General features: G+C 45.9%; 1 protein-coding gene across 1 annotated transcript in view; it reads right to left on the bottom strand.

Moving 5' to 3' along the window:
* The window catches only part of Scarb2 (scavenger receptor class B, member 2), a 51,836-nt gene extending 27,521 nt beyond the window's left edge, over nt 1-24,315 (bottom strand). The window contains exons 1-2 of the mRNA NM_054001.2: nt 23,917-24,315; nt 3,105-3,262 (exon numbers count right to left, since the gene is read on the bottom strand). Of these exons, the coding sequence (NP_446453.1) occupies nt 3,105-3,262; nt 23,917-24,033 (275 nt within the window). The 5' untranslated portion in view covers nt 24,034-24,315. The remainder of the gene's footprint in view (nt 1-3,104; nt 3,263-23,916) is intronic.
* Nucleotides 24,316-24,339: the final 24 nt, after the last annotated feature.

Below are 24,339 nucleotides of genomic sequence, written 5' to 3'. Positions count from 1 at the left end.
TTCTCTTGGGCTATGTCATTAATACCCAGCAGCCACTGGGGCTAAGCAGTCCTTTCCAAAACCTCCCAAAGTGTGAGTGGAAAGAAACTTTGTTTCTTTACAGCGTTTGTTACAAAGATGAAAGGACACAAGTGTCTAAAACAAAAATAAGTGCTCCAGCGCATAACAAAGACGTGCTCCACTGTTCATAGCAGCCTTGTTTATAGGAGCCAGAAGCTGGAGAGAAGCCAGATGCCCTTCAACAGCGGACTGGATACAGAAAACGTGGTACAATTACCCAATGGAGTACGACTCAGCTATTAAAAACAATGACTTCATGAAATTCTTAGGCAAATGGATGGAGCTAGAAAATATCCCGAGTGAGGTAACACAATCACAAAAGAACACACATGGGGGCTGGAGAGATGGCTCAGGGGTTAAGAGCACTGACTGCTCTCCCAGAGGTCCTGAGTTCAAATCCCAGCAACCACATGGTGGCTCACAACCATCTGTAATGAGATCCGATGTCCTCTTCTGCTGTGTCTGAAGACAGCTACAGTGTTCTTATATATAATAAATAAAATTAAAAAAAGAAAAAAAAGAACACACATGGTAAGTACTCACTGATAAGTAGATATGAGCCCCCAAGTTTGGGATACCCAAGATACAATCCACATGAAGCTCAAGAAGAAGGACAACGAAAGTGCAGATGATCCAGTCCTTCTTAGAAAGGGAATAAAAAATTCATAGGAAGAAATATGGAGGGGGCTGGAGAGATGGCTCAGCGGCTAAGAGCACTGACTGCTCTTTCAGAGGTCCTGGGTTCAATTCCCAGCAACCACATGGTGGCTCACAACCATCTGTAACAGATTCTGGTGTATCTCAAGACAGCTACAATGTACTCATATACATTAAATAAATAAAATATAAAAAAAAAAAAGAAATATGGAGATATTTGGAGGAGAGACTGAAGGAAAGGCCATCCAGAGTCTGCCCTACCTGGTGATATAGCCCATAAACATACACTCACCAAACTCGGGCACTATTGCTGATGCCAAGAAGTGCATGCTGACAGGAGCCTGATATAGCTGTCTCCTGAGAGGCTCTGCCAGAGCCTGACAAATACAGAGGCAGATGCTCGCAGCCAATCATTGAACTGAGAACGGGGTCCCCATTGGAGGAGTTAGAGAAAGGACTGGAGGAGCTGAAGGGGTTTGCAACCCCATAAGAAAAACATCAACCAATCAGAGCTTCCCAGGATTAAACCACTACCCAAGGAGTACACATGGAGGGACCCATGGCTTCAGCTGCATATGTAGCAGAAGATGGCCTTGTAGGGTACCAGTGGGAGAAGCCCTTGGTCCTGCCAAGGTTGAACCTCACCAGTATAGGGAATGTCAGAGCAGAGAGGTAGGTAAGGGTGGGTGGACGGATGGGTGGGGGAACACCCTCATAGAAGGGGGAGGGGGAGGAATAGGGGGCTTATGGACAGGAAACTGGGAAAGGGAATAACATTTGAAATATAAATAAAAGAATATCCAATAAAAGGAAAATAATTCACGGTATGATATGCCACATCGCTGTTACTTGTTTAATATTCATGTAAAGGGTCAAGAACATTGTTTGTACCTCTAGCATATGTCCTAATCACGGAGGTATCTGGAGGGATGGTGGGGAGGGGGGGATGGACAGAGAGACAGTGGGGGGGGAGGGGTGTGGCATAGGGAGCGACGCAATTAGATAACACTCATCGAAGAGGTATTGATAATTCCAAACTCCTTTCTGGGCATTCTTTTTGGCTTGGGTATTGTTTTGCTTTTGCTTTTATGAGACAGAGTCTCAGTGTAGCCCACACTGACCTAGAACTCATGATACAGTCCATGCTGGGCAACTGATTACAACAACTTTGAGACCAGCTGGCAGACCAGAAGAACGAACTGACTGTCTGCCTCTTTACTGAAGTCTTTGTTTGTTTAATGTTGGCAAAGAAAGCCTTTCCTGGCATGGTTCCTGCAGGGGAAGGAGGAACTACTGGACTATGGCAACACAGAAACTCTCCGGACTCTAAGACCCAAGTCATCTCACTCAGTCTGCTCACCTTTGAACATTTATGGCCCAGGAGAATGGCCCAACAGGTAAAGGTGTTTGTTGCCAAGACTGAGGACTTGGGATCCACCCAGGGAAAGAAGAGAATTGTCGCCTGCAATTTGACCTCTGACCTCTACACATATGCCATGGTGCATTCTCGTGAGCAGGCACACGAGAAAACACACACACACACACACACACACACACACACACACACACAAAATGTAATGAAAAATGATCAATACCATTCTTCAATCTTCTTAGCCTTTGAAACTGGCAGTTACTGCCCCAAGCCCAGTCACCAACTGCTACTCCTTACACAGTGGAGTTTAAAAAGGAATGAATGACCTGAGTGTGGCGTACTATGTTTGAAATCCTAGAACTTGGGAGGCTGAGGCAGGAGGATAGCCACGAACTCAAGTTCAAGGCCAATTTAGGCTACAGAATAAATTTCAAAGCAGTAAAACTCTAGAGAAGTGCTGGGGACTCAGGTTAGTTGGTAAAACGCATGTAAGCCCTGGGTTCACACCCAACATGAAATAGAAGCTATCCAGTAAGCACTTGTTCCAACAATCCCAGTTGAGGAGGCAGGAGAATCAAGAAGTTGAAGGTTATCCTTCTATACATAGTGAATTTAAAGCCACCCTGAGCTACAAGAAAACCAGTCTCATTAGAAAAAAAAAAAAAGAACGAGAATCAGAAAACATCTCAGATCAACCGTGAATTCTAGAAACTGGTTTAAAACTGTATGTGAGGAAGGGAGTTGGAGGGAGCCCTAAAAGTCGCCAATGTCTGAGGGAGGGCCTTAAAAAAGAGGTGGAGAGCAGCTATGGAGGACAGGAAGGGGCAGCCTTCTTAAGTGTGACAGGCAGGGACGAAGCCCCGCCCACAGAGCTCCGTCGAAGAATCTCCCCAGACAACAGCAATGCCTCAAGCTGCACAGACAACGCAGTGTGTCCACAGGTCCAATCCTAGCGCAGTTTTGCTGGTACAGCCCACGGATCCCACCGCGTTTCAAGAGTGGAGGAGGGACTCACCTGTAGGTGTACGGCCCCACTTCTTCTAGCAGGGGGATTTCTCCTTGGAGGATCTCCTCTGGATTGGTGACATTGAAGAAATAAAACTGGATGTACACAGGTAGAGGGGGCTTCTCCCAGGAATCAAAGACCTTGGTACCATTTTGTAATACCATATTCTGAGGAGGGGGAAAAAAAAGACAAAAACAAACAGGTTTACAAAAAGGTAAGGCCGGTGCTTCTGAATGTGGGACAGAAAGAAGGGCATTTCCTATCCTGTAACTGCAGTTTGGGGGCAGAAGCCCAGCTTCCAGAAACCACAAGAAGCTTGTGATGGCAGCCTGAATTAGAGAGAAGAGTAACTGTAAAAAGCAGAGAAAGATATAACCCATGTGTTGAGAAGAGAAACATTTAAGGGAGTACTATGACTCTGAGCTCATCACCAGGGTCTTTACAGAGCTTTAGAAGTTTGAGGTTTGCTTAGTTTTAACACAGTGCTTCACTCTGAAGTCTAGGCTGGCCTGAAGCTCGCTGTGTAGTCCTGGCTGGCCCTCTGAGGCAGTCCTTTTCTCTCAGCCCCTGAGTGATGGCATGCCTGGTGAACTTTAAGTTTAAACAGAGGAAGAACCAGAGTGGCTCTGCCCATCTTTGTCCCGGATCTGATCCTGCCAGGTGTTGTTGGTAAATTAATTGCAGTATCAAGCTGTTCCTCCCAAATGATCCACTCTGAGCTATAGCCACTCTATCATACACATTGGTTCTCATCTTCCAGCAGGTGAGTCCTGAAGGGGCTGAGCTAGGTCGGGCAGAGAGACGCTCCTCAGGAATGATCATGTCCGTCCTGTGCAGAGTCAGCAAGAATCAGACCTGAAGAAACTCGGGCACGGAAGGAGGGCAGAGTGGCCAGGCTCTCATCCTGCTTGTACTCATCTCATGGCCCCAAATCAGGAGTCCACCCTCCATGGCAAAAGCAGATTCCAGTGCCTGTCATGGCCTGCCCTCCTTGCCTGCGGATTTTAATTCTGTCTTGGGCAATCACTTGCGGTCTCTTGAGAACGGGGTCCTATTTTACATTAACAGGCCTCACTGTCACTAAGCCTAAGAATCAGTCAGACTCGTTAACGCCGGCTTTGGTCTTCCATTTCACACGGACCCACGCCCACCCAGAAACCCCACCATCAGGTACATGCATCTATAGCCAACCCCTGACACATCTATAAGGTAGAAATGGCTGCCTCTGGCTCAAACACAAACCGAGTTTCATGACTATTGTAGACATTTTCTCCCACAATCTTTCCTTTACTTCCTATTTATGTCATGGGCTAATATCCCCATATCTTAAATTCATATCTTTTTAAGCTCTAACTCCAAATACCTCAGCACATGAGCATATTTGAAGACTGGATTTTTTTTTAGAGAGGTGACTGAGGTTAGATGAGGTAGTGAACGTGGGACCCAATATGACTGGTTTCCCTATAAGAACAGAAACATAGGAATAAAACGCTCCCAGAAACCATAGGCTATTAAATGAAAATCCAGTAGGCTACCTCCCTATGAGTGGCGGTTGGGGAAACCTCCGAGGCTCCCAGAACAATTCAAGCAACTGCCATGCTCTTGGTTGCCTAACAGAACTTAATGAGAACATATGCGTTGGTCCCAGGATGGGGAAATCAAGGTGGAATTGATCTGGAGGCTTCCTCACTGCTAGCCAGGCCCAATATGGCCAGAGCGCAATACAGACTTGAGAGGAAGAACTACCGTCAACGGTCTTACTCAGATGTGGCCCCCGAATATTACTGACTAGCCAGGCGAAATCCGCTTATTGAGGCAATGGTGGCCAGCTTGTTATGGGAGTAACCAACCGCTTTCTGACTAGTCGTGAGGCCTGCTCCACAAGACAGAATTCATAGTCGACACTGCAAACCTGACAAAACTCCATGCCTGGGAGGCACAGGCCCTATTGCCAAAGCTCCCGATGTTTCTTCAGCTAGTCGACATGGTGTACTTGTCCAGTCGCTTTCTACGTAATTATGGCTATGCCCAGAAAATATGGTGCTCTAAGCATTATTTACCCAGAGAAGCTTTTTCTTAAGGTGGGCGGGGCTACCTCCAGAGACGTCTCACTGGTCACAGTAAGGTGAACGAGTGACTCTGGTTGCTCAGGCCTACATGGGGAATCCGTGTCACCTCCTCTAAGGCACAGAGAATGTTAGGAAAGGGTGTCCAGCCATCATGTCTGTCCAATACCTTGCTAAGTCAGTGAGTTGAGCTGTGACTGATGGAACAGAAAGTTAAAAAAAAAAAAACAAAAATCTATGCAACACCTTGACTCCTCCAACCTCTGAGGTCCTGCTCAAGTGTCTGCTTGGCAAGTGTCACCTACCCTCAGGCCAGAGGTATTTGTCCACAATAGAAGTGGATATTTGAAAGCTTTGTTGATTGTTTTTTTTTTCTTACCCATGAGGTATTGGGAATTGAATTTAGGGTCCTGTGGAGACTGACCTAAATCTCCAGCCCTTAAAAAAGTTTAATTATTATTGTTATTTTGAAACACTAAGCTACCCAGGTTAGCCTTGAGTCAAGCCCAGGCTGGCTTTACTTTCCCAAATCCTGGGATTACAGGGCCTGGCTATGATCTGTCTTTATCTCATTTCCTAACCTCAACCCTAAACCAGCAGAGGGCAGAGGGGCGGGCAGTGAACTGAAGACACCAGACTGGGTGGACGCAGACAGTTGAAGGGCGCATGCTTTTCACATCTGTGTCACAGCTGGATTCAGACTCAGCAGCTTTTCTCCATCTCAACTCAGCATACACTGGAATTACAAACAAGAACGTCTCTCCCTATACATCTCTCGTATATGTTGGTTTTTGGCAGTCTATAAGAAACGATGGATCCCATGCCTAGAAACTGTACCAGGAACTTAAACCAATTATGAGACTGAGAGTCTGTAAATAATAATTACTTCATTTTCCAGAGCATCTCAAAGACCTGTAAGGATCACTTTTTCTTGTGCAAAACTTTCTAGAAAAAGGCAGGGTGATCATTTTTTTTTTCTTCTCCACAAACTCCCTGAGGAAACCTGAATTGGAAGAAACCAGCACTTTCCGTTGAACTCCATGACACAGCACGGAGGCATCGCTTAAGAATGGAGTGGTCAGCGCAGAGAACACCTATACATGGAGGTCATTAGAGAGCAACAAGAAGCAGATGAAACCAGAAACCAAAGCGGAAAATTCAGCCTTCCCAACTGGGTTGGCTGCTGGCTTCTCAAAAGGGAGTAGCATTTACCTCGCTTAGCACGTGGAAGGCTCTAAATTCAATCCCTGGAGGCTGGCGGGTAGGAGGAATTGGGAGTGGATAACCCAAATCTGACGGGTCAGAGTGGTTCCCTGAAAGCATTCCCGTAAGGAGAGAAGGGACCGTTGCCAACAACAAAAGCTGATAGTGATGTTTGTAGGAGTCTCAAAGGTCAGGCGAAAAGTTTCCTTTCCTGGGAGAAGTGGACAAGTCTTGAGAATAGTGTCGGGAAAAGTGGGGTGCCTAGAAGTGGCAGCATCAGCCAGTGAGCAGAGGGCCTCACCTGGAGGGCAGCTATGGCCCAGCACGGGGCGGGGGTGGGGTGGGGTGGGGTGGAGGGGTGGTACAGAGAAGAAAGGACTTGTTAAAGAAGATCATCTACAAATTACAAGACCCCAGAGACTCCTCAAGCGAGATCTGAAGTCGGGTGAGCAGCTGAGTTCATCTCACTTGGTTTTAGCCAGCTCAGGCAGCCCAAGGTATAAAAGAAAGTGGGGGAGCGTCCAGAAAGAAAGAAGGCAGAACTCCTTCCGGAAAGGGTGGAAGCCAGCCTACTTGGGCATCTATAAACTTGTCTCTCTGAGGTTTAGGATAAAAATAAACCTTTAGAAACCTTGTCTCCTTAAACAGAGCAAATGGAAACACTCCTGGCTAACACTGAAACAGTCCTTGACAGCTCGCCTGTCCTTGACAGCTCGCCTGCGTCACAGTTGGTAGCAGACTGTGGCACATCCTGGTCTCCCTGTGGTCAGCCTGACCCCATGGCAGTCTCTGCCCTGACTACTGAGCAGAGCCAACGCCATCTAAACACACTGTCCTGCTTTTATTGCCTTCAAACCTCCCCCAGTTTCTATTCAGTTCCTGTGTGTTTGCTCTGTCTCACATAGCTGCAGGCTAGTCTAGGAGGCCTCTGTAAATCCCAGAGGAGACCGGGGGCCTCGTGTGTGTGTGTGTGTGTGTGTGTGTGTGTGTGTGTGTGTCCATCTGTGTGTCTGTATCTGTGTCTGTGTATCTGCATCTGTATGTCTGTGTGTCTGTATCTGTGTATGTGTATCTGCATCTGTATGTCTATGTGTCTGTATGTCTGTGTGTCTGTATCTGTGTCTGTGTATCTGTATGTCTGTGTGTTTGTACCTGTGTATGTGTGTCTGTATCTGTGTATGTGTATCTGTGTGCCTGTCTGTCTGTCCATCTGTGTGTCTGAATCTGTGTCTGTGTATCTGTATGTCTGTGTGTCTGTACCTGTGTATGTGTGTCTGTATCTGTGTGTGTGTGTCTGTCTGTCTGTGTGTGTGTCTGTATCTGTGTATGTGTATATGTATCTGTGTGTGTCTGTATCTGTGTATGTGTATCTGTGTGTGTGTCTGTGTGTCTGTATGTCTGTGTGTCTGTACCTGTGTATGTGTGTCTGTATCTGTGTGCCTGTCTGTCTGTCTGTGTGTCTGAATCTGTGTCTGTGTATCTGTATGTCTGTGTGTCTGTACCTGTGTATGTGTGTCTGTATCTGTGTGTGTGTCTGTCTGTCTGTCTGTGTGTGTGTCTGTATCTGTGTATGTGTATATGTATCTGTGTGTGTCTGTATCTGTGTATGTGTATCTGTGTGTGTGTCTGTGTGTGTGTCTGTGTGTGTGTCTGTATCTGTGTATGTGTACCTGTGTGTGTGTCTGTGTGTGTGTCTGTCTGTGTGTCTGTATCTGTGTCTGTGTATATGTATCTGTATGTCTGTGTGTCTGTATCTGTGTCTGTGTATATGTATCTGTATGTCTGTGTGTCTGTATCTGTGTGTGTGTATGTGTGTATGTGTGTGTGTGTGTGTGTGTGTGTGTTTGTGTAATATCCATGACTTCTGTGTGTATGACCAAAGGAGGACAAGAGAGCAGAGGGAAGCTGTATATGCAACCGCTAACATTTCTAAAAGCAGCCACACCTTTATCGTTATCCTTTGCTGCTGTGTTCAGCTTACAGAACTGTCACACTGCCAGCACAGCCAGCTGCCTACTGTGTACCCGCCTGACTGGGGCTGTGCAAGAGGCCTCACTGCTTCTGCACTTTAGTGTAGGTCCTGCAAGCATAAATTTCCAGTTTTTCAGTTTGTGTCCAAGTCAGGCACCACAAGATCAAGGAGAAGACACTCCAATTCTGCAGATAAGGAAACAATGGCTCAGACTTCCTCGAGTTACAAAGCCAGTATGTTAGATCAAGTCTGGACCAGCCCTGGTCGGCAGTGTAGCAAAGCCCATGTGTGCTTACCTCACAGCCTGGTGCAGTGACCAGATTTAGCAAATTCTAGCAAGTTTCACGGAAACAACAATTTCTTAACTATAATTATGTCTTAGATATTACACGAGCTACCTAGAAAATGATTTAACCTTTTAAATATAAATATATATATATATATAGGTCTCTAAAAATTATATTTGTATTGGTGTTTTGCCTACATGTATATCTGCCATACTACATGTGTGCCTGGCACCCAAGAAGGTCAGAAGAGGGTACTGGATTCCCTGGAGCTCGAGTTAGATGACTGGAAGCTCCCATGTGGATGCTGGGAATCAAACCCAGATCCTCTGAGCTATTTCTCCAGCCCAGAAAATGATTTAGTCTTTATAGAGGCATCTGAAGGATTTGGGGACAAAGTGTTGTGATAGCTGCAACTTATATCGAAATAATTACAAAAAAAAAATAGGGGTGTGTATGTCAGAGAGCTATGGCCAGACAATAACAACTGATAGCTGGAAGTGAATGGAAACATCATATGCACAAACACTAAAATAAGTAATTTGCTGTTTATCTGGGATGTAAATTAAACTGGGTTTTATATCTAGCAACCCTACCCTAAGGGACCATAAAAAACGTCATAGAAACCGTGATGCACTCTGGACTGTGAGCCTCCCAGTCAGTCACCTTGAGTTCTTAAGGAAAGCAAGGGAGACTGTGGGAGGTCATAGTAAGCTCCATCCACTGGCATCCAAGGACCTGAGGAGAGAAGGGCTGAAACCTAGAGCCCAAAGCTGCTCAGCCCTGCTATGCTAATGTATCCAGAGGAAACACAGGAACATTGTACCACAAGATGGGCCAGAAAGCAGATCCCAGTGGATGGAACCTTCTAGTTTTATGCACTGGGTGTGCACTGCAAAGAGCTTGCTCTGCAAAAGTGGTGTTAACAGACTAATAAGTAAGGACCTTTACATTCAAGCCCCAAGGATGCCTAACACAGGAAGTCTTTCATTCTCCACATACCCGGAACCAGCATCACAGCCACAGGTGCTCTGTGACATTCTTAACAGGAAGCCACAGATGGGGGGACTACTGCCCATCCCCCAGGCTCTGCTGTGACAGCCCCAGATAAACACGCAAAAGGTGAGCTGTCTTTGTCAGACCAAATTAAAAACCAGCATGAGATCCTACATCAGTTTCACAAATGACTTTGGATTGTGCTTATTAATTTTAGCCACGTAGAACAGGACAGGTTTTCCTAAGCCCAATACTGTGGATCGTCACTAAAATAAAGATTGGGACAGATCCCTTGTTGAATTCCCTTGATGAATTTAAAGCAAAAGCTAAATTAACAAGGCAGAAAAACTTACTTTTCTGTTCATCGGCCCAAAGGTACAACGTCCTTCCTATGACAGGAAGGAGCCCCACTCTTAAGACAAAAGTTAGTAACACGAATGTCATATAGAATTGTAAGTGAGTCTCTGTCTTGTCTAGGGTAAAATGATCAGTCTACAGAAGTGTGTCTAGTAATATCACATTTAAAAGAGACATTTGACACAGTAAATTTAAAACAAAGTTACAAGTGTGCAAGGAGAAATCATGTGAGCTTCCAACCTCAGCTTCTAAATGACTTGCTGTCACCTGAAATCAGGAAAATGGTGCTCTGTCCTCTATCCTCCCAGGACATCGTGCTGGCCTTAGAAAAGCTTTTATTAGCAAAGTCATTTGTTTGTTTTTCAAGACAAAGTTTCTCTGTGTAACAACCCAGGCTGTCCTGGAACTTACTTTGTAGACCAGGCTAGCCTCGAAGTCACAGAGATTTGCCTGCCACTGGCTCCTGAGTGCTGGGAATGAAGGCATACACCACCACGTTTGGCTGCGAAGTCTTTATAATAAAGTTTTGATTTAAAGAAAAAAAACCTAACAGGAAGCCACTAGTTATGGTAGCCTATACCTAAGATATGAGCACTTGGGATGCAGAGGCAGAAGGATCAGGAGTTCAAGGTGAGCCTGGGCTACATAGCAAGGACCACGGAGCTAGCTTAGTGAGTAAAAGTGTTAGATGGCCGGGTCTGCTGACCTGAGTTCAATTCCTGGGACCCATGAACAAAGTCGGATGGATGCCATCAGAAGAGCAATAGGAAGAAGAGAAACAATGTCTGAAAAACAGTGTGGAAAGAGAGGACCATCTCCTGAGGAATTCTCCTCCAAGCTACGTAAGAGTAACGTGTCACATGTGTGCCTCATAGCACACGCACGCGTGAACACACACATACACAAATAAACAAGAGAAACAAAAGAGCGTCAGGAAGGAAAAATAATACCCTTACAGTCCACGCTAAATTAAAGCAATTGTTTTTATTTGATATGTATGCATGCTTTACCTGTGTATGTGCACCACAAGAGTGACTGGTGACCACAGAACCAGAACACACTGGATTCCCTGGAACTTGAGTTACAGGTGGCTGCCAGCTACTACGTGGGTACTGGGAACAGAGTCAAGTTCCTGTAAGAGCATCGATTACTCCTAACGGCTGAGGTATCTTTTTAGCCCCTCCTTCTGATATTTTAAAATCTACACATACACATGTGCATTTTGAAAGAAAATAAATTGCTGTCATTTAGTTTCAGAAGCAATATGTGTCTGCGTACTTATCTGTTGTGCGGTGACCAGTCGACTTTACCTAATCATTCTCTTTTCCACAGGTATTTATCTCTGTCTTTCAGAGAATGTTCTGAAATGTCTCCATCTAAGTTACCGGTTGATTACTTTTTAATTAGTTATGCATTACTGTGTGTCTGGGCATGGTTGGGAAGGAGGTTGCATGTGTCATAGTGAGGACATGGAGGTCAGAAGACAACTTTGTGGACTCCATCCACCTTTATATAGCTTCTAGGAGCCAACTCAGGGGACAGATTGCGAGGCAAGGGCCTTACCCACGGAGCCATCACACAAGCCCTATTAATTTCTTCAAATCGACTGCTGGCATTTGAACTATTTGATAAGGGTTTTCATACGTCAGGTGTTTCCAGAGACATAACCAGTGAGCATCCCTCAGTACAGCCCTCCGGTTCTCTAGCTTTAAGAGTTTTTGACATTTTGTTTGTCGGTAGAAAAATAACATCTTAAGTTACAAAGAAGTATCTTCTTTCCTTCCTCCTTTCTTTTGCTCTTTCTTCCTTTCTTCCTTCCTTCCTTTCTTCCTTCCTTCCTTTCTTCCTTCCTTTCTTTCTTTCTTTCTTTCTTTCTTTCTTTCTTTCTTTCTTTCTTTCTTTCTTTCTTTCTGTTGGTAGAATTCACAAACAGCATGATCTTGAGTCAGTGAAAAGCTGGTCAGAAGGAGTGAGAACAGCAACCCTGTTCTGAACCTGGGGACAGAGAGCCATTGACTAGGCCAGGCCTGAGGTAGGTCAGATATAGCTGCATTAACTTCTCTACTGAGCACTGTGAGGCAGCCTTGGAGGAAAAGAAACAGCTGTAAAGTCACTGAACCAGCCGTTCCGGGGCAAGCCATTTCCAAACGATAAAAATCAACACTCGGGGAATTGCGTCAGGTTTGAAAGGAGTCAGAAATACTTTTAAGGAAACCATCAGGCCTCAAGAGCACTAGCAAGCACTCTGCAAGGGCAACAGAATGCTCAGGAGAAAATGAATACAACTCAAGCGTCCATGTTGCCATTCACCCACGTTTAATGAAACCAGCTTCAAGAAGCTGACCACAGAATATGTGTGGCTTCCCTTGGATTTCAGATTAAGAAAACTCACCAAATACCAAAACACCAGTTGCTTTTGTGTTTTGAAAAAGTGCTCCCATTTATTAAGCAAAGGAAAGACAGGTTGTTGTAATTGAAATAATTTTCACTTCCACCAGCTAGTCTCTGTTGCACTAAAAAATTCTGCCATGAATGTTTTCCCCTTGACTTCAAACTTTACATTGGAAACAGATATTCTGGCCTTGGGCACTTTTTGTACTGTCAGTTAACTCACGCTGCTGCGATTGCAACTGTCACACGTTTAGCTAATGAAAGCTCACAGCTGTTTCAAATGCTAGCTCACTGGCAAGCTGCTACTCTGTCTTATAAATTATGCAAGTTTGGTGGTTTTGTTTTTTGTTTTTGTTTTTAATGGTGGAATAGCTACACTGAAGCAAACTCCTGCTAGGAAACACCAGCTGCAGTATTTTGAAAGGGTCCAGGGTGATCAGAAACAGCAGGCAAGGTCGAGACCAGCAGGTCTAAAGGGGAAAGGGTACCTACCAGAAGGAAATCCAAAAGTAGTAAGGGAGGTTTCAACACAGAACTTTGGACAAGACGTGAGCATCAAACCACAGTAACCTTCTCACGGTGAAAGTAGGGAACACAAGTATGCAGGGAGGGTGGGCAGGGAGCCAGGGAGTGGTGAGAAAAATGATTTTAAGACGGGGCTAAATAAAACGCAGCCCTGGAATCAAAGCGTGCTCTGTGTGTAACCTGTACAGCCTGACTCATGACTTTAAACCTGTTTGGTTATGATTATATCTTACGTGTGAGCCTTGTGATGCGATTCCCACTTGTTTATCTGTCTCCTCTCTCATGCCTGGTAATCAGCAGACAGTGTTCCTTTGAATGGGCCTTCGCCATGGAGGGTAAGGAGTTATGTTGTCAAAATGTGAATTTCAACCAGCTAAGAATAAGTTGAAGAGACCTACCGTCCCATCAGAGTGGCTATAGTTAACAACAGCACACTTGAAAACAGCTGAGTAGATTTTAAAACTGTTCTCATCCAACCACGACCCCCCACCCCCCCACTGCAAATAAGTACATCACATGGCATGTGTCAAATTGCTTGATTTACCCATTCTAGGCTGTTCCCATTTAAAAAAAAAAAACCCAACAACTTCATATTGCCACCATAAATAAATATAATATGAATTGTCTATTAGATGGTGACATTACTGTAGCGAAGGCGCCCATTGTCTCTGGAAGAGGTGTAAAACTCGGTGCAAAGGGAGCAATGGGGGTTAACATTGAGAGAAGCAGGCTATGGATCTGAACACGTGTTTGTCACAGTGGAAAGAGTGGTCACGTCTACAGGATCGAGCCTTTGCTGGTTAAACATGTATACCCTCAAGCTACCTTTCATTCTCTGCTTTTGGAAAAGAGGGTGAGGCACAGGGAGAGACAACAGAGCAAGCCAGAGGTCCAGCGACATTGGCTAGACATTAGGAGCTGTGAGAATCCTCAAGCCCAAGGCGAGGGTGACAGGAAGTGAGGCCACAAGCCACTGTCACGAGAACAAAGTCCTTATTAATCCCTAGATTAATCTTCACTATCATGGTGGAGTTAAATCACCTAGGAAAAGCACCACTGGGTGTGTCCATAAGTTCGGTTCCCAGAAGCTAAGTGAGAGGGGATGGCCCACCCTGAATGTGATTGACAGGATCCTAGGGGCTAAAGTTCCAGGAGGATAAAAAGGAGGAGGGAGACTGTGAGTCCTGAGGTCATCTCTCTCTACACCCAGGCCGTGGCTGCAGTGTGACCAGTCACCACCCTCAGGCGGTAGCGCACAGCTGTTCTTCCTCCCAGGCCCTCTGCCCTGATAGACTGTACCCTCAATCCACCACCACCCCCACCACCACCCACCAAATAAGCCAATGTTTCTTTACCAGGTGCTGGATCTGTCAGGGCCTTGACTCTCTCTCCCAACCCTCAGAACTGTGAGAAATGTATTTCTGTTCTTCAGAAGCCTGGTGGTGTTAAGAGAGCAGCTCAAATGGGCTAAGACAGCAGGGCTGGCCCTAGGGCTAACACCGCAGGGCTAGCGCCAGGTCTGCTCTGTCGGCTGCTGTTACACAGGACTTGGTGGGGCTCACACCAAGAAAGGGCCGGAAACCCGTGTCACTAGACAACACATCCAAAGTTTACTGTATTTGTTTGTTTGTTGTGCATTTGTATGATGAGGCAGGGGTATGCCTGTGGAGGTCAAAGGACACCTATGTACAGTTGGTTCTCACTCCTACCCCCATGGTTCTGGATGTTGAACTCGGGTCATCCGGCTTGCAAAACAAACACCTCAACCCTCTTAATCATCTCTCCAGCCCATGTTTCCAGATTTTAAAGGGAGGAACCATCCCAGGGGTAAATTTGTGATGACTTGTCCTACAGAGGGGGATCAAATGTAACGCCACACAACAAGCAGACAAAAATCTTCCAAAGGCATCCAACTTTCCATCCATCTGAAAGCTTCATTAAACATCTCGTCCGTCCCTCTCTTCCTCTCTTCCTCCCTCCCATTTTTTCTTCCTCCTCCTCTTCCCTCTCTTTTATGGTGCTAGGGACTAAATCCAGGGCCTCATGAGTGCTAGGTAAGTGCCCTTCCACTGAGCTACCCTGGCCCAACCATGCTGCTTTGTAGATGTTATTGAATTTGGCAGTAGGAGATGATTCCAAACTAAGTATAACAGGACCCTTACCTTTGAAAAAGACTTGCAAGCTGGCTTAAAATACTAAGCTGTGTGCTACAAATTGAAAACTCTGTGGGGCTGATGCCAGAGAAGGGCATCTCTGAGTTATGGAGAGACCAATATTCTAGAATTATAGAACACATTAGAAGACAGGAGATTCTCAGAACTTGCATCGTCAATGGCCCCAAACCTGGGGCTTTTGCTTGGTTTGGCTCTTTCTCCCACCTCCCCTATTAAGACAGAGGACCATTTTGCCCAGGCTAGCCTGCAACTTACTCTGTAGCCTGTGCTGGCCTCAATTCTCCTGCCTTAGCTCTCTAAGTCCTGAAATTTCAAGGCATTCACCACCTCACCCATCTGAAAACTCAGTTTCAACACTGAACTCATGGGCACGCAAGAAAGACACAGTGAGTGAACAGGGCACTAAACAAACTCTGGCTGCTTTGAAATTTATTAGTAATATAGTTTCCAAGTGGGTCTTACAGAATAATAATCATGGGTATAGATTATAATTATACATTATACATGTTATAATAAGAAAATGCATGTTATATATATTATTACAACGTGTATAATGTGATTAATATTAATAATCTATGTAAATAATAAGATGTATAGGCATTCCCAGAAAGTTGGCATTATTAATTAAAACTGGATGAACATCGTCTCTTGACCCCTAGAAGTCCCCGAGACCGTCTCAGGCACTCCACAAAATCAAAAGTAATTTTAGTAACAATAGTCATACATCATTTCCTCCTTTCTCTCTCTGGCTTTGTGACTAAGTAGAGTTTTCTTGACCCATGAAGATGTCCCTGCTCTGTTGAAGAAGTACGTATGTGTTGGTGTATTCTCTAATTGTTAAAATTTTATTTTTGTGTGTGAATATATATATATATATATATATATATATATTTGTGTGTACAGGAACATGGGTCAATACATGGCTCTGGTGACAGCCCCTGCCTTCTACCTAGTTTGAGACAGGGTCCCTTCGTGGTTTGCTTTCAGGCTGCACTTACCAAGCTACCTGGCTGTGGCATCTCCATGGGTTCTCCTGTGCCCACCACTCATCTTGCTGGAGGAACACTGGGATTATAGATCCCGTTAAGCACTACACTACCACGCCTAGCTTTTACCTCAGTCCTGGGGATTTGAACTTGGGTCCTCAAGACTCATCTCCAGCTTTGGTTTTAATTCTATGCCTGTAAGCATCAGTACATACAACCCACAGAAACAAAAGTTCTCTGGAGTCCTTAACAAAAGTCTCTGGAGTTTTAAGAGTATAAAAAAGGCCTGAAGAAGTTTGAATTTGATTAGTTTTCTAAGGACAGGGAATTCTCCACCACAGCCCTGCCCACCCCCCCACCCCCCCACCCCCCACCCCCACCTGTCTTGTTTACTGTCATACTTGTAGCTCTCTGCCTGCACTTTGCCTTGCAAGCAGTACACTTTCTTGTAACACTCACTAAACAAACAATGAAGGACAAAGTGTATACCCCAAAGCACTTTTAGAAAGAGAAAGCAAACTGCTGGGTGTGACCAGCACTTGAGACAAAAAGGCAGGAAGACTGGGTAGGATTTGAGGTCATTCTCTCCAACAGAGAGTTCAAGGCCAACTGGTCTACCTGAGATTCTGTCTCAAAGTATATGAGAACCCAGGACAGAGCTTATTTTTCTTTGGTTGTTTCTGACTGTTACTAGCTTTGATTAAAAACAGCTCCCCTCGGGGTTGGGGATTTAGCTCAGCGGTAGAGCACTTGGCTAGCAAGCGCAAGGCCCTGGGTTTGGTCCCCAGCTCTGGAAAAAAAAAAAAACAAACAGCTCCCCTCTTAGTCCTATGAGTGTGTGATCTATTTGACAATATGGGTCGGACCTGTCTCCTCCTTTGGCCAGCATCACACCTTTTCATTAAGGAGCTTATTCCCACCGGCTGACTCTTCTCTGTGAAGCAAGCAAATGTCTAGCAGACCAGATGGCCCTTTGGCTGTGGCCTGACAGAAGGACTTTGCACTTTACCGAACAGTGGCTGCCACAGCTAAGAACCTTCCTATGCCACTATTTCTGTCTTTTCCTGTAAATGTGCGGGATAACGGTGGTATTAGTAATAATGTCCTCAGCTAGAATTCCCATCTCAAGGAAGGAAGACAGGCTAAAACCATCACTATCCCCAGCTCCTTAACCTGGCACTGTTCCTAATGAGTCTGCCATCTTCACACCTCCATAAGAGCTGAATCCCCCCAGAGCAGTAGTTCTCAACCTGTGGGTCTGAACCCTTTTGGGGACCACGTGTCAGATATCCTGCATATCACACATTTACATTTCAATTCATAACAGTAGCAAAATTATAGTTATGAAGTAGCACCAAAAATAATTGTATGGTCTGGGAATCACCATAACGTGAGGAACTGTACTGAGGGGTCCGCAGCATTACGAAGGTTGAGAATCACTGCCCCAGAGTCTCGGGACAACGCTTACAACTACTGGTCTATTCCACTGTCCTAACAGGTAATTATGAGGACACTTTCCTTCAGCTTGGACTAAAGGTTGAAGGAAGCATATGGGAGTGTCCTGTGATAAGACCGGGTTTTGAATAGACTGAAGAGAAGGCTGTTTAGGAGTCCTTCCTTTAAGGACGTTATCCACATGCCTGTTTATAGCTCTCTGCGTCCTACCTGGGTGGAGATCCAACCACATCACTGTTATCAACGTGCAAAGGAGAAACTGAGAAGTGAACATTTCCTGAGAGGGTCAGCAGCTGGAGCCACGTGGCAGTGGGGAAGCCCCAGGTCAGTAAACAGCCAGGGCTGAATGTGTAAGCAAAGGAAGCTGGATCCCTGCTGACCACCTAGTTTCTATCATCTTCTCAGGAGGCCTGACAGGGCTTTTTCTAACTCAAGAGCTTCCTCTTCAAGCTTTATAGAAAGAAAAAAAGTCCTCTTGCATGAAGGGGGTCTGTGTTCCTTAAAGCCTGGGGCCCTCCCATGCCAAGACGTGACAGACAATAGAATTGTGGGAGACCATGTGGCTAGGGTCAGGTAAGAGGTGGCCACAGTATTCATTATCCAAACCAACTGTCTTTTGGACGGAGAGGCTGCACACCCTTATACCAGCAAATACACACAACTACAGTCAGGCAGGGCAGTCCTGGGAACTGAGATGTCATCATCGGTAAGGTGGGAAAACAGGTTCAGCATCAGGTGACCAAGCTCAAAAGCCTATTGCTCCCCTGGCCTTTCCACAAACCACTCAGCATCCTGAGCCTCTGTTTCCAGAAAGTAGAATAATGAATAAGATGACCTCTAAATTTTTAGGGGGTTGTTTTTTTTTTTTAACAAAAACCTTAGATATAGAGTCTAAGTCTTCTTGGCTTTTGGTGGAGACTCTGTCTTGTTTTCTGTTATATTTATAGCTCTAAGCACTAAGTCATGATCCCTCTCCTCTTTCCTGATCTTAAGGATTAAATCTAGGACATTTACCACGCCAATCACGCACTCTACTATTGAGTCATAGCAGTATAGCCTCAGCTCCGTGTTTTGAAAACACAGTTAGCAAGCACTAATTCTTAACTTTGAATGGAAAGAACTAGGAAAAGGAGGTCAAATGCAAGAAAAAGCTCTTGGAGAGAATATAGTTGCTGGAGGTGCAGACCGGCCATAGCTTGTTCAGCACGTGCAAGGACCCCAGGGTTTGCTTCCCAGAAAAGAAGATTAAGTTATTATGTATCTACAATGTAGCAGGCACTGTGTTAGGTATCAAAGTGATGGGCTGGCTTATGGAATAAATACAACATCCTTCCAAGCTCTCTGAGAAAAAACTGGTTTGCTTCCTGGTGTTTATTGTTTTGGGCCAGGGTCTCGCTCAGCTCCCGCCAGCTTGGAACTCTCCAAGAGGATGGGGGTAATCCCATCCTGCTTCCCACCCCTAAGATTCTGGTTACATTGTACAACCATTACATCTGACTCACAGTGGAAAGCAGTCTTCTAGGTCTATTTATGCAAATCTATCTTCAGAAAGCCTCACATGCTTTGCTGAATAAGGTGTTGTTGATGCCTTAGTACCCAGGAATGGTGTGTGTGTGTGTGTGTGTGTGTGTGTGTGTGTGTGTGTGTGTGGTGTTTGGGGGTGGAGGGAGGAGGAAGAGGGGAGGGAGGGAGAGAGAGAGGGAGAGGGAGAGGGAGAGGGGCACTGAAGAAGAGGAGTAAGGTGCTTGCACACCTCTGCAAATGAGAACTAAACCAAGGACAACATGGGTTTCCCAGGATGAGGCCATCATTAGTGGGAACCAGTAGGCCTGGGTCCAGCAACAGCAGATCCTTTGAAATTGTCCTGACTTTTGCCCTCCCAGCCTCTGCAATCATTTGGTTGAAGGAGCTCATTGTTCTAGTTACTTTTCTGTCACTGTCATAAATCACAGACCAAAAGCAAGATGGGCAAAGAATAGATTTATTTGGCTTAGGTTTCCAAATAAATAATCCATCACTGAGAGGAGCTGGGGGAAGAAAAGGCAGGAGCCTGGAGCGGGAACTAAAGCTGAGACCATGGAGAAACACTGCTTGTTGACTCACTCCCTGGTCTGCTCAGTGTACCTTTCCTACACATCCCAGGCCCACCCACAGGCCAATCTGATGGAGACAGTTCCTATTCTGAGGATCCTCTTCCCAGGTGGCTCTAGTGTGGTAACCATCGGCATGGTCAAGATGATTAACTGCTAGATCTTTCTTTAGATTAGCAGCAGGAGTTAAGATCCAAGATCCAGCCTGGGTGGTGGCCTGCATCCTGCATTTAATGCCAGCAGGTGGAGGCCAAGGCGGATCTCTATGAGTTCCAGGCCATTCAGTGCTAGAGAGTGAGACCGTGTCTCAAAAGGGGGAGGAGGAGGAGGAGGAGGAGGAGGAGGAGGAGGAGGAGGAGGAGGAGGAGGAGGAGGAGGAGGAAGAGGAAGAAGAGGAAGAAGAGGAAGAAGAGGAAGAGGAGGAGGAGAAGGAGGAGGAGGAGAAGGAGGAGGAGGAGGAAGAAGAGGAGGAGAAGGAGGAGGAGGAAGAAGAGGAGGAGAAGGAGGAGGAGGAGAAGGAGGAGGAGGAGGGAAGGAGGAGGAGGAGGGGAAGAAGAAGAAGAAGAAGAAGAAGAAGAAGAAGAAGAAGAAGAAGAAGAAGAAGAAGAAGAAGAAGAAGAAGAAGAAGAAGAAGAAGAAGAAGAAGAAACCAAGCTCTGTCATGAAGTACTTTCTAGGCCTTCTAGGACTCTGCCCAGCTGCAGCCTCAGTGTCCTTTCAGTACCTCACATCTCCCATAAAAGCCCCCAAGGCAGACAGTTGGGAAGCTGGCCCTGCTAATTTCTTCAAGTCTGACTTTGAATAAACTTGATTACTTCCAACCAATATTTGTGTCTAAATTTTGGTCATGGTAAATAGCAGGCAGCTGGGATTTGCTTCCAATAACCATTCCACCCACCATATTTACTCTAGAGCTCGTTTCCTTTCTTCCTTTCTGTTATTGTTCTTGATGTGTGCATATGGGTGATGTGGCTACATGTATGACTACATGTGCATGTCTGGCCACATGCGTGTGGACTCCAGGGGTCAATGTTGAGCATCTTCAACCACGTCTCATGTATTTGCCTGTTTGTTTATTTGAGACTGGGTCTTTCACTGACTCTAGAATTCACCATTGGCCAGGCTTGCTGTCTAGAAGTCCCAGAGATCCTCCTGCCTCTGCCTCCAGAGTGCTAAGGTCACAGGTGCATGCTGCCTCATCCAGCTTCTTATGTGGGTTCAGGGGATCTAATCTCAGGTCCCTGTGCTTGTGTGGCAAGCACTTTATTTTACTAAATTATCTCTGAGATCAATCTGCATAGCAATTATCTTACCAAGCTTCCCGAAATTGGCGGAACCTGAGTATCTGAATGTTATCTTTTCCCCATTCCTATTTTGATGTTACACAAGTTGAGGCACAATCTTCAAAGGAAAACAGTAAGAACTGGCAGTTGGCATGGATTAGATCACAATGTGGATCATATTAAAGTCAATGTGTGAATGAATTACCCCACAGAAATACTACTGAAATAATGAGGGAGGTCACATATTGATCACTCAGTCCTTGTGTGCTGTCTAAGTGTGAGGTCTATGTCTACGCTTAGCCCACAAGATCCAGGTTTTATCGATCCTGAAGCTTCTGTAGTTTGAAGAGCCCTTTGTAGGAGGGGGGGAAATGGGCATAAAATTAAACACAGGGCTCTGGAAGGACTCAAAAGCTTAAAATTCAGGAGCTTCATGGAAACACAAGTGGGTGGCCACGGTGCCTCACTCAGCTTCCCAGTTTCACAAGAAAAGAAACCAAGGCTTTGAGAAGTTAAGTGACTTGCTCAAGGCTGAAGCTGCAGAGTGGTACACTTAGAATCTGAACACAGGGTGTGTGATTCCTGATCTCTGATTCATTGTGGGGCTTCTAAAAAAAACACACAAACAAACAAACAAAAAACAAAAAGCAGACAAAAAACCAAACAACCAAAAAACAAACTACCAAAAAAAAGTATCATTCCATTAAACTCTGACTAGATCCCAGGAGGGAAAGCAGACTATTTTCTTGGAATTTCTTATGCTTTTTCTGAATGCATTGGTCATTATTATCAGAGCTTACAGTCAAGGAAACATGAATAAAAATATTACAGGCTGGAAGGAGAGCTAGTTTGAAGAGTCTAAGATACAAGGAACCTCCGTTCGATCACAGTGCTGCGTAAACCAGGTGTGGAGGCAGGATCATTTCCAACTCTAGGGTGGATGTGAGGCTAGCCTGAACTACATGAGACACTTCCTTCCCTCAAAAAAAGATGATGGAGCCAGGTGTCATGGTACATTCTTGTGATCAATCCCCAGCACCTGGGAGTCTAAGACAAGAGTGGTGTATTCAAGGACCAGCCTGGGCTACATAATGACATTCTATCTCTAAAAGAAAGATTCAGCAAGTAATCCCTGGCTTCTCAGCGGGCACATGGAGCCAACATTCATTCCTTGCCCTTCTGTAAAGCCCTTCTTGGTCTTTCCCTCTGTTTGGGATGACCCTACAGGTTTCCCTGGGAAGTGCACACTGGTAACCTCTGGTTGACTTACAACATCCCCAATCCATCTCACCAGAATGAACCTATTTCCTTCCTATCAGACATCATGTAGTATATACCACTCTGCAGCTCAGGTCGGGCAGTTCTGTAAGTCTCCTGTGCTATAACTTATCAATCAGGTTTTTCCCAGGAAGAAAAGCACTTGTGGCCAACAGAAACTCAGGTCCTGTGATGCTACTTCCCAAATAACCCTACCTAAATAAACCAAGTTCACTAAGAATCAGTGTTTATGGCTGAGGTACAGGGAGAAACCTTTATCTTACCAGATCCTCCGAACACAGACACAGACACAGACACAGACACAGACACAGACACAGACACACACACACACACACACACACACACACACACCCATATTCTGACTGTTGTATTCCTTACTCAAGCTACCAAAGCAAGAGTTTAAGACTGGCCTTGGATTGGGATGTGGGGAGGACAGAAAGAGTTTGTTTTTCTCTTTGAACACACATGCTCAGGGCAACAATGGTCTTTGAGAAGCTCACACAGTAGGCTTGGTCTTCTCTTGGCAGTGCCATCTCATTAAGGCTTGAATAAGCCTTTGCCTTGACACTTAAAAAGAAAATCTTTAATTGCCAGATTCCAAGTAACTGGTTACTACTGGGAATCTCCGTTTAGGAACTTCATCTATTGGCTTTTGGAATAAGGCAACCAGTTTTATTAATCTGGAATAGAGTGACTCCCAGCAGATCCTCAAACCTAAGCTTTTGTTCCTGGGTGTGAGGAATACCGATCAGCAAGACAATGATGCTAAAGAGAAAGGCTACTCCAGGGACTTATTTATTTATCTCTTTATTTTTTTTTTTTTTTTTGGTTCTTTTTTTTTTTTCGGAGCTGGGGACCGAACCCAGGGCCTTGCGCTTCCTAGGTAAGCGCTCTACCACTGAGCTAAATCCCCAGCCCCTATCTCTTTATTTTTAAAGGAAAAAGCAATCCTAGTAACTCTCTCCGGTTCCTCTTTCCACCACGCTTGGTGAATGTGGGTGAAAGGGCAAAAGGAAGAAATGACCAGGATGGAGAAGTCTTCCACAAGACCAGCAGGCCCCGATCATCCACCCTGGGAGACAGGTCCAAATTCTTTAATTACCCAATTTTTTTAATTACCCTGATGAAGGATGAAACAGAGTCGAGGCTGTGCGAGACACAAGGCGGCCAAGCACTAACTGCAATGGATAAAATGTCACCCATTCCTAAAACCTGACCCTGTTTGCCATTTACCCTTTCCTTCCCTTCCCCTCCGTGCCCTGCCCTACTCTGCCCTGCCCTGCCCTGCACTGCCCTGCCCTGCCCTGCCCAGAAAGGCAAGAACACAATAGACCTCTCACCCACTTCTCATCCCCAGGCCCACTCCTCTTCAAAGGCCGCGCGGACAGCCGACAAAGCAGCCTCTTCTGCAGTGTTTTCTATTTCTTTGTGAAGTGCAAGGGAAACAGGAATCAACATAGGCCCAGTGTGTTGAGGGGTGGGGAGAATTGCTAAGGATAGGACGGATACTCAAGGCTTTTTTACAAAGTCAACATCTGTAGACTATAGGTTATTTAAAGGGAAGAGTCACCTCAAGTTTCCACATCCTGCCAGCCCCGAGAGACCAGGGGCAAACAAGAGCTGTGTTCTGCAGGCTCGGCGCCAATGCAGCTCTCCTCACTCGAGGTCCGCAATGGAAGAGTGGCCTGTACACACACACACACACACACACACACACACACACACACACACACACACACACACACACACAGTCTGGCTCACCTTCTCGATCGTCTGGTCCACTGCCTTCTGAAAGACTCGAGCCACTAGCAGCGTGACACTGGTCACCAGCAGCAGCAGAGACAGTGTCCCCGCCGTGTAGAAGCAGCATCGGGCCATACTGTGAGCGGTTCACGGGCCAGGCCCGCGACAGAACGGCGAGCAAGGAAGAGCCTCGGCCAAGGCCGCGTAGCAGTCGCCCAAAGCTCCAGGGCCCTGCGGCTCCCGCGCCCTCCTGGTGCGGGCTCAGCCGCCGCCCGCGCGGTGTACACAGCCCTGGAGTAGGCACCAGGCGAGCACGGCCCTCGGAGCACAGAGCCCGCGCGATCGCGGGTGCTGGGATCGCCTGGCTTTCGTTTTCTCGGGCTGCTGCAGCCCGGGAGGTGCAGGGAGCGCGCAGAGCGGTGACGCGGGTCGGTGGGGCTC

This window comes from Rattus norvegicus, chromosome 14 (genome assembly GCF_021556685.1).
Source record: "Rattus norvegicus strain SHRSP/BbbUtx chromosome 14, alternate assembly SHRSP_T2T, whole genome shotgun sequence".
Classification (NCBI taxonomy): Eukaryota; Metazoa; Chordata; class Mammalia; order Rodentia; family Muridae; genus Rattus; species Rattus norvegicus.
Note: the sequence above shows the minus strand (reverse complement) of the source record. Positions and strands in the feature narration are given on the sequence as shown.